The 10713-nt window shown below is 37.5% G+C and overlaps 1 protein-coding gene and 1 long non-coding RNA gene across 3 annotated transcripts in view; one reads left to right on the forward strand and one right to left on the reverse strand.

Moving 5' to 3' along the window:
• Window positions 1–1558: 1558 nt before the first annotated feature.
• pnoca (prepronociceptin a) overlaps window positions 1559–10713 on the reverse strand; it is an 18233-nt gene continuing 9078 nt past the window's right edge. The window contains exons 2-3 of one of the 2 annotated variants that reach the window (XM_007549075.2): window positions 5151–5284; window positions 1559–3237 (exon numbers count right to left, since the gene is read on the reverse strand). In XM_007549075.2, the coding sequence (XP_007549137.1) occupies window positions 2620–3237; window positions 5151–5270 (738 nt within the window). In that variant the 5' untranslated portion in view covers window positions 5271–5284 and the 3' untranslated portion in view covers window positions 1559–2619. The remainder of the gene's footprint in view (window positions 3238–5150; window positions 5285–10713) is intronic. The other variant, XM_016670009.1, reaches the window with a different exon arrangement.
• On the forward strand, window positions 5228–8377 carry LOC103136007 (uncharacterized). Its single transcript, XR_475985.1, has 2 exons — window positions 5228–5316; window positions 8174–8377. It is a non-coding gene; the product is annotated as an uncharacterized LOC103136007 (long non-coding RNA).

Here is a 10713-nt window from a genome sequence, read left to right on the forward strand (position 1 = left end):
TTCCTTTTCACTTCGTTAATAAACAAGTCGGAACTGAGATAATTAGAGCAGTAAGGACCACTAAACACAATTTGATTCGTGGTCAGTTTTGATAATATCCCGTGTAATTAAAATATTTAAATTTATAAATCAACCATACACATTTTAAACATTTATGCCATTTCCAACATAGTCAAAACTGTATTTCACAACTGGAAAGTAATGTTAGCCACACCAGTTAGCCTATTTGAATTTCCAACCAAATGTGTACGTGCTGACGTAGGATAGAATCTACACGTTTAAAAATGTAAGAATCAGTTTTATTCCCCTTGTTAGTTCAAACAAACAAGGAATTTGACTTTGGGCCCGCTTTTCCCTCAATATATTTAAAATATAAATGAATTAAAAAAATTAAAAAATAGGAAAATGTAGTTTTTTCTATAGAAAAGTGTATTTTACTTTGATTACACTGGGTTTATTTTTATGAATACTTCAGATCCAGGGGCAAAAATAAAATAGCCCAGGATATTCTGCAGAACAGGCCCACTATCTGATTGTGTAATTTACAGTCACCAACAAACTTATCCTGAGATCCACCTTTCTAACAACATGACACATTTTGAAGGTTGTAATAAGAAACCATGGTGCTTTGTTTAAGCTCCTCAAACTCTTTTTAATATAAATTAACTTTAACCTTTTGTGATCAAACTGTATATTCTCCATTCAGCACATTAGTGGCATATTTACAACTAGATACAGGGTGAGGGTGTTCACTTTGGGGTGTTACATTGTTAACATATTGTTATATGAAGCCATTATAACGGCATTTTGCTGCACCGTCGTAATCATCTGCTGTGAGAGTCTTCATTTTGTTATTCTTAATTTGTGTCTTTTGTTTTTATTCATTGCACATTTTGTGATAAAATGTGAAAACTGTTTTGAAGGGAAAAATGGATTTCCAAAATACACTCACAAAACTTGGCACAAAACTTTAGGAAAGTGACATTCTTGAGATAATCATATCTCAAGTGAAATTTGTAGAGTGATATAAATGAAAGTGTTTTTCATCCTTACTCTAGCGTGTCTCCCTTCCTCCATTTACTGTGAAAAAATGAACTAAAATTCAAACAAAATTTGAAAACACTCAGTACTGACAGTATTTTGTGTGTCAATGCTGACACACCAAAACTGTATTACTCTGGTATGTATTGCAGTGTCCTGTTTTAATATTATATTTGGTACTATTTTCTCATATTTGAAATGGGTAAATGAAAATCTGATGGTGTTGGATCATTCGGAGACTGATTTCCTGATGCTAACTGTGTGAGTAAAGAATAACAATCCTAGTTTTCAATCGTTTATCATTTGTACCTTTTCTAACTTGTTTACAAGAGAGTAAGAAACCGGTAAGTGCTTATTCCATTTTAAAATGTATAAAGAAATACCAAATGAAGACAGTATTTTAAAAAAGTTAGAAATTCATCCTTCCTAAAATGACTTGAAAACACAACAAAAAATTCAAATAGCACCATAATAAGCAATAATGACTCTTAAGAACAAAATACTTCCAAGACGCAGACTGCATGACAAGCCACGAAGGAAATAGTAAACTATATTTATTGGCATGTTTCAATTCAGTTATTTACAAGACAAAACATTTTACATCTGTAACAGTTCAGAGACAATTTTTTACACACAAGTATTCAAACACAACAAGCTATCAAAGCTTATGCTCAGCTGTGCACAACATAATCAAGACTGATTACTGTCATAAAGTCTGAATGAATGCTGCATGCTGTCTGGAGTTGTTCAAGTTAAATGACTTTAATATATCTGTATCGGGAGTATGATGTAGGAGATACTGACCAGAAAAACGTAAATGCATTTTAGTTTATTCAACATAAATCACACACAGATACAGTGGTGCTTAAATGTTTATCATCAAGAGAGTAGAACATGAAAAACAGAGGAAGGAACAAAAAAACAGACATTACAATTCATATTGGACTGCTATAAGTATTTGTCCACTAGATGGCGACACACGAAAACGAAAGTGCTCAAATTTTCATCCGTGAAAAGGCCCGAAGCAGACGATATGTAAACAAAAATGAGCGGTATTTTTGCAAGGAACCACAGAATTTTTCAAAGAGCAAGGATTTTAGATTTAGTTTCTTTGAGAATCTCAAAAGGGCATTAGCTTTATAGGGTTCCAACACACTTCCATGTCACTTTTCAGATTTCCCTGTCCTTCCTTAAAGTATGAAATGGATACAACAGAACAAATGAGGGGAAAATGAAATACTTTATTATTCATAGTTTTCTTTTATGTTCATAACTTGGAAAATGTTTAAATACAATTCCACTTTTCGAATCCTTCTTTACGCTTTTTTAAGACATGGAAAGTAACTTCTAACGCAATTTAGTTTCCTTCCATTGTAAGAAGGATTCCTGTTTAGGAAAATACACATAAAAGGCTATTCATACAACCAGAAGCTGTGATGGGGTTTATCTATTTTCATGTACTTAATCAAATTGTGTGACTGTAATGTTGCCAGATTAACTGTGAAATGTTCTCTGCTCTAATAGAAAACTGAAAACACATCTGGTATGTCTGTCATGGCCTTAAGGAGGCGCGCTCCCTCACACCTCGTTCTGCTGAGTGAGCTCTCCTGAGTCGCTGTTGAACTCGGTGGACCGGGTGCTCATGCCCAGGTACTGCTTCAGGAACTCGCTGAAGCGTTTCTGGTTGTTCCACTTGCGGGCCGACTTCCGAACCCCGATGAAGCCCCCGTACCTCTTCTGGTACGACCTTCCCGGAGAGACCAACTTCCGGTAGCCATGCCTCCCTTTGACGAAGCCGCCGAACCTCTTGGCGACGCTCAGCTCCGGGTCGTCCTGCCCTCTCGCTGCCTCGCCGGTGTCCTCCCCTTCCTGCCCTGCCTCTTCCTCCTCGTCGTACTCATTGGCAAGCGACAGGGCGTCCTGGGAGCCATAGAGGGAACTCAGCGGGCTGCTCTGGCTGACCAGACCCCTGTCGTTCAGGTCGAGTGCGCGGGTCACGTGGTTGAATCTCTGCAAAGCCATGGGGAGGAATAGACCCCCATCCATTTGCTCCTCTTCCTCAGGAAGTAGGACATCAGCTTCCTCTTGGGATCTTCTTCTGATGGTGCCATCGGGGGAAGAAGAAGGTAGCGCTTTACGGCAGATGTCCCAGGAGGAGGAAAGAGAGGCGCTGCTTTTGCATCCAATCAAACACACCTGTTGGAGATAGAGACAAGAGATCATCCTCTTCCTTTGATGAGCCGAGTTAAGAGGAATAAGACGAATTAATCATTGAAGGTCCATATAACAAGTCACTGCAAAGCAGCACTAAATGACGAGCTGTTCTGTGAAGTGGAAGGAAAATGGTTTTCAAAATTGCTTTCATACGAATAACTGAAAAGTAGGCCTCGATTTAACTGATTTTATGAAATCGGCGAATAGCCAATACTTATATGGGAAAACGATCTTATCCACCAATTTTTATCTGAAAATCAGCCTCTGTCCCTTCTTGCTCTGTAATGAGAGATGGCTGACTGACAGCCCAGCCCACCAGGTCACAGCAGCAACATACCTGCCAAGTTTTCATACCTGTTAAGTTTTCATACCTGCCAAGTTTTGGACTTGGCAATAAGGGAAATGTCGTCTTCTGGTGCTACTGTCAAAGATGGTCGGGGAGACTAAGGTAAGGGATATTCTGCTGTAAGAGCGGGGAGGTGGAGCAATTAACGTGAGAGCCGGGGTGGCACAATACGGGACATGTATAGAAAAATAATAATATGGGAGGGGAGCAAGGAGGGAGAGGGGAGTAAAAAACAATAGTTTCCTGACCAAAATGGGAGACTTGACTGGTATAATCAGCAAGTGTGCTGTAACTGTAGTCACCCCTCTGTTACCGACTTAACTACTTTCTATATTTAGAAACTTTTCAGACGAAAAAAAATCAGTATCGGCAAAAGTCGGAATCGGCAGGTTAGGCTTTTTAAAGATTGGTTATTGGGCAGAAAATTGCAATTGGTGCACTCCTACAAAAAAAGTTATCAAGTTAAATTGATCAAGTTTTTAAATATAATGAATGCCAAAACAAATAATAGTTAATCTACTCAAGTTTTCACAGCAGCTTTGCAGGGACACAGAGACATAGCCTTCAGAGATCAGCTCACATGAACATCCATGGATCAGTACTAAAACAGTGATCCGCTGCTGGAAGTTTAAAACTCCTCTAATATGGCAAGCATGTCTAGAGAAAAGACTTTTAAAAACGTTTTTGGAGAAACATAGACCAAAGTAAAAACACTGTGGAGAAATGTTATACTTCTGAGGCAGGGAACAACCTGCCCTGTCGTTGCTTTAGTTAATCAAAAAAGACGACACAAAAAACTGAACAGAGCTTCTGCTATGAACCAGATCCATGTTTACACTATAAAAAAAAAGTCAAATTAACTTCACAGCCGAATCCAAGCTAAATTTCTTGTCTACGGTTATGATGTACATGAACATAGTAACGCTTTCAAATTAAATAATTATTTATAAGAGAATGGTAAATTACTAGGACAATTTTATTGTCCTAGTAAAGGCAATGAAAGCGTTGTCCTGCTGTAATGGGCCACAAATGATCCCGTGATCCCGGCGTCAAACACTAATAGATCAGAGCTTAACGTTTTTTAAACGGTCAAAATTTAAACGTCTTCTGGTGTGCCACCTACAAAGACTCTTCTGAAACGCAGACATGTCTTTATCCAGACAGAAACCACCAGCAGGCACAGAGGGAAGAAACACACATCTGTCCCCGGGAATCAATTAGCCTCAACAAATTAAAACTCAAATGCCAAAAGGATAATTCGTTGAGTCAGGCTGGGAGTGCAGAATAAATACGAGATGCTGGGGTGAAGAGTTTCAAATTGGAAGGAGATACTAGGTTTCGCACGAGTTCATTCGTGTTAAGTGGCATTCAATTCTCTACAAGTAAAATGTCTGCAACCAACATTATGTTGAAAGATGCTTCTTGGACTTTGAACAGAGCTTTCAGAATGATAACACCCAGTGACTGAGACTGAAACTGTGTGTGTGTGTGCGTGCGCCTGTGTGTGTGTGTGTGTGTGTGTGTGTGTGTGCATGTGTGTTTGTCTTACCACAGTGTTGAAACTGAGCTGTTTAGGCAGGATTTTGCTGCAGGACAGGCAGTCAGTCTGGCAGTCACTCTGTCCTGGATCGCACAGACAGAGAAGCAACAGAGCCACTACGGTCCTCATGGTCCCACCGTCTGCTGCGTGACGCAGGGCAGAGAGGAAGCACAAGGTCAGTGTCATCATTTATCCACGACAGCACATTAGGGGAAAAAAAACAAAAGAAGTAGTAAATTAATGTCCTCCCCCCCAAAAAATTCTTAAAATTACAGATTAATTGCAGAAATTTTCAAGAAAAAATAAAAAAAAATGGAAATTTCTGATTTTGAAAAGTGGAAAATTTGCGAGAAAACGCTGACATTTTCGGATTAATCTTAAAAATATTTGAGAAAAAATTTGGAAATTTCCGAGTTTCTAAAGTTGAAAATTTACAACAACAAAAAAAAACTCAGAAATTTTGAGATTCATTTCAGAAATCTTGTAGAAAAAATACAAAAATTCCTGAGTTTAAGGAGTGGAAAATTTCCTTGGAAAAAAAAAAAAAAGAAAATGCAGAAATTTTGAGATTAAACTCAGACATTTTCTGGGGGGAAAAAAGAGAACATTTAAAAAGTTGAAAACTTTTTACTTTTGGAAATGTTCCACTTTTGAATGTCAAAAAAGTTGTTTATGCATTTCTTTTAGATTAATCTCAAAATTTTGGATTCTTTGCTAGCAAATTTTCAAGTTTTTAAACTCAGAAATCTGTACTGTCACAATAAATCAAAAGAACCCAGCACATAACCACGAAGTGAACCTAAAAGAAAATCCAGTATTGTTACATTTTTGCAAAATAAAACCTGAAAAGTGAGTATAACATACACAAATATTCCTAAATAAAATACAGTGCAACCATCTGCCTTCAGAAATCATCTTTAAAGTGATACTGGTCAACATATATAAATATACATTCATTGTGACATTTGTGTGTGTAATATTCCTAATGCAAAGGACTGGAGCATAATAATTGTTGGCTAAGATATTTCTAAGCCTTATGAACTTGCATATTACATGCTAAAGTAATTTTTGACCAATACGTCAGCCTAATGGTAGCTTTGCATTGGACACAAATGACACTCATCAAAATGCATTTTTACGAGTTATAACGGTCCAGTCAATGCACAGCTCCAAATACATTTGAGAATATGTGGCAAGGCTTGAAAAATTACTGTCAACAAAATTTCAAACAGGACCCCAAAAGGTCTTGTTAATGTAATTGGAAACTTTTGATAGTTTTTGAAATTTGAGTTGATTTATTTTTTTGGTAATTTTTAAACATTAACAAAAAAACAACATGACTCAATTTCCTTCTGTTGTTAATCTCATTTATGCTTTTTAATTAAACCCCCATCCTAACTATATGAGCATTATAAGGGAAATTAGGACACAATACAAGCCACTGGAAGACGACATTTCCCATATTGTCACCAAAATACAAAGCTGAGTGTAATGCTAAGTTTCTCAAATAGCAATCTGCAATTCATAGTCTGACTGCATTCTTATAGTGGGAGATTTTAAAATTAATTTAGTTAAATAATAGAAGAATAAGTCATGTTGGAAGAAGGTAACATAAGTTGGATAACAGAAAGGAAATGCAGGTACATTATGACATGTTTTAAAGAAAGTCTTCTCAGAATTTTAAGGTAAAAAGAACAAGGAAGTCACATTTCTCTGAAATTGTCAATAAAAATAGTCATAATGTCCAAATATTGTTTGCTATTATTGGCAGGCTCAGTAATGTCTGCACCATTTGTCCCTCTTGACCTTTTATCCAGAAAGTCCTGAAATGGCTTTGCAGAGTTTTCAAACAGCAATATTCATTCCAAATAAAAAAAAGGTCCAACATTGCTAAACTGTTTGTCTTTATAAACTCTGGAGTATTTAGGGATCTGGATGTTTAATTAAATGAATTATGCATTTCTAATTGAATCTGCTAATGTCATGAAATTCTTAACTGTAGCCTTGATATGGATCCTTCAAGTGTTTTTCAGAAACATCCTCAACTCCGTTCCACCTGAAACAGTTCAGATGGTAGTTTCTTCTCTCTCCTGGTTTTGTCCTTAAAACCTCATGGATCATTTTAAAGAAACCTAATCTGGTTTCACTACTAATCACTACTCAATAACTGTGACTAGATATCTAACCCAACATTTCTGGCAAAGATAATTAAAATGGCAGTTTGTCGACAGGGTTTTTTATTTTTTTATTTGAAAAAAAAGGAATAATTTTTAGGTTTTTGATGGGTAAGAGTTATGAATGACATACATTTTAAAATTAATGCATAAAAACACTTCTGTCTTGGTTTCACTGGTACAGTTTATCATTGCATCCTGATTGACATTTTGGAATGGATTGTCTGTGACTGTGCTAAACTGCGTCAGATCTTATTTGACAAACTGGAGCTACTTTGTGTCACTTGGTCATTATAAATCAGAGCAAACAAAGATCAGACGTGGTGTACCACGAGGCTCCATTCTCAGGCTCCAATTTATTCTACTACCACATGACACCGCTAGCTCAGGTTCTGGAGCATTACAACACCTCCAAAGTGTTCAAGGATGCTGCTAGCAAATTGGGTCTCCAAAGCATTTGTTCAAAGCGGCATATTGCCGCTTCAGTAGTGAACAACTGCATGTAAATCAATGCTTTGCTATAGAATTTTTTTTCTGTCTACAACAGTAAAATAATTTTGATGCTAAATTTTTGGTTTGGTTGTATTTCGGAGAGCGTTTCCACCATTTGCTGGACTCTGGGCAGGCAGGTTTAAACCCAAACGTCAAATGTTACATCATACTGGTGCGACAATGGTAGTATCTCTTGTGCTTGTCACAAGCAGTGAAAGTGTGGGATGCTTTTATAATAGAAACAGACATAATAGCATGCTCTGCTGCTCAGTGGAAACAAGGCAAAAGTGTCCCTTGTAGTCACTAAGACCACCACTTTACTGCATTTAACTGGGTTTATTTAGTATTTTTTATGTTGCTTTTCAGAGAAGAACGAGAAACAAACGATGGCAGAAGAAGAACTCAGATTGAGGGACAGAGGATGAGACGATGAGCACAGCGACTAGAAGGAGACGCCTTGAAAAAAAGGCTGACCTTTTTCTCATAGGAGCAGTCCCCGTCTGGCGAGTCTGACGTCAGAAACACAAGCAGAGTTTTCGTCTCATTAAACAAACTCGTTAACTCCTTTAATTGATGCCTCAATTAATGCCTCTGGCACCAAACTGAGTCAATGTTTCTTGCTGACAAACACACTCAACTCGCACTCGCAAAGCGCAGGAAACACCCACGCACAGTGTTCATATATTTAGCACAACAAATGTAAACATCGACTTGTGAATTTCTGCCCCCGACCACAGAACACCGAAACACTGAGGGGACACTCTGTAAAAAAGGGACGTCTGAAAGTAAATTTGTCCTCTGTCAAATATGTTGACAATGTTTAAAGAAGTTAACAAGACTAATTAAAAAAAAAAAAAAGATAAAAGTTTTAATTAAAAAAGTTCATTTTTGATCCTGACTTGCTCACACTGACGTAACAACGCTAAATTAATTAATGTTAATGCAAGAGAGTTACATTTCTGCAGTCTGATAACGACAAGGTGTTTGACAGGGAAGGACAAAAGAAAGGTTGAGCTGATATGAGGAGAAATGAAGAGGCGGGAGGTAATTGACACGAGGTGTCGCATACAGGCAAACAGCCTGGGGGTGTGTCCTCTGGGAGGGACAACACATCTCCTCCTGTACCCGTCTCGTAAGGACTGAGTCACCTGTTAAAACCGAGGGTCACCTCTGTGCTTTTGTAGTTTTATACTTAAAAACGCATCTGGATTTCTTTGTGCAGCTGTTTTTGTGTTTGAATAGACAAGGATGTGAAAAATAAGATGGATTTTATCTGAGAGGTCAAGTCAAAGTACAGCAGACTTGTTAAGTGGAAGGAAAACGACACGTCTTTGCAGAACAGCTCAGTAAGATTGGACGGAAAAATCGAAAGGTGAAAAGTGAGGTTGTGTCGGAACATCTAGAGGTTTAAGTTTCTATCCAAGCTCATACACGTTAGATGGAGAAGTTGTGCGAACGTCAGTTTTCAAGTGTGATAACGCCAAATTAACAATTATTCTGATAAGTGAGTACAGATACTGATACCGATTCTTTTTCTTATTTAAGTTTGATATATCATCAAACCTTTGGCCAATAGGTGTTTTTGTAGTTTTTCTTTGATTTATTTGGTTAAAACCTAAGATGGAATCTGTATAAAGTGTATATTTGTCCACAAAAGTATACTTTGATAACCTATTAACGTGATACGTAGAAATAACAGAAAAACAAAACATAGTTGCGTGCGTTTTTACAAATCAAATCAAAATCTTTTGAGGGAGAGTTGGGAAACTACGATGTAAAAATAAAGCATCTGCTGAAAGTATCGATCTTACCAAGGTAGTATCGATACTTACTGATACTGACTTGATACTGATATTATCGAAATTTTGGACCGATTCGCCCACCTCTGCTGCTTTGATTTAAACAGTTTCATTGCAACTCTTTTACTCTTTTATTATTACACACATTATAATTGCTACTTATGAGATTTGTGAAGACAACTGGTTGCTTTGAATTTTACTTTAAGTTTACGGAATGGATTTTTTAAAATTTCATTTCACTTCACAAGTTTGTCTCAGTTTTTCACATAAAAGCCAAACTTATGGAAGTCCATGCAAACAATCAGCCATTTCTGGAACACAGTTTTTTTTTATCTCCTTTCTTTTCATGAATAAGAAGTCATCATTGCCATGGTGATATACAGGAATGCATGTCATTCAAGCCTCACCAGGTTGAGTTTTAAAACAGGGCGGGATTCCCAACAACATGGCTGTCGCCTTCCTCTTCAGTCTGTGAAGTCCTCTCTTGTTAAGAGCAGACCTCTCAACAAATCTACAGAAGGGGTCAACTACTGAGGCCTATTAGGTTCTCATGAGAGCCCTTGAAACTCAATTATTCTGCTTTCAATTTGCTAATTAGCCACTCAATAAACAAGGTAATTAAGTCCTTGCAGTGAGGCCTGCACAGTCAGCGTTGGTGCCGAGCTTACAGAGAAATGAATAATAATTTAAAAAAAAACACAGCCTGGAAGAACTTCCACGATTCTTTTACTCATATTCGGCCAACATAAAGTGTCACATGATTGTTATGTGGAAGGAAAATAAAATGTGGTTTGTGGGTGTGGGCGATTGAGACTCATTTCATCGCAATATTTTGTGGCGCTATTGCGATAACGATAAAGATTATGATAAAAATAAACAAATACTTTATTTTTTAGGTAATAAATAGTTTTGCAATTCTTTTCAGAGAATTTAATACCTGAAAAACTGCGACAGACTGGCGACCTGTCCAGGGTGACCCCGCCTCTCGCCCGGAACGTTAGCTGGAGATAGACACCAGCAACCCTCCCGACCCCACTAAGTGACAAGGGTGTAAAGAAAAGAAAATGGATGGATGGATGGATGGATGGATGGATGGATGGATGGATG

Source organism: Poecilia formosa, unplaced genomic scaffold (assembly GCF_000485575.1).
Source record: "Poecilia formosa unplaced genomic scaffold, Poecilia_formosa-5.1.2 Scaffold29, whole genome shotgun sequence".
In the NCBI taxonomy this organism is placed as follows: Eukaryota; Metazoa; Chordata; class Actinopteri; order Cyprinodontiformes; family Poeciliidae; genus Poecilia; species Poecilia formosa.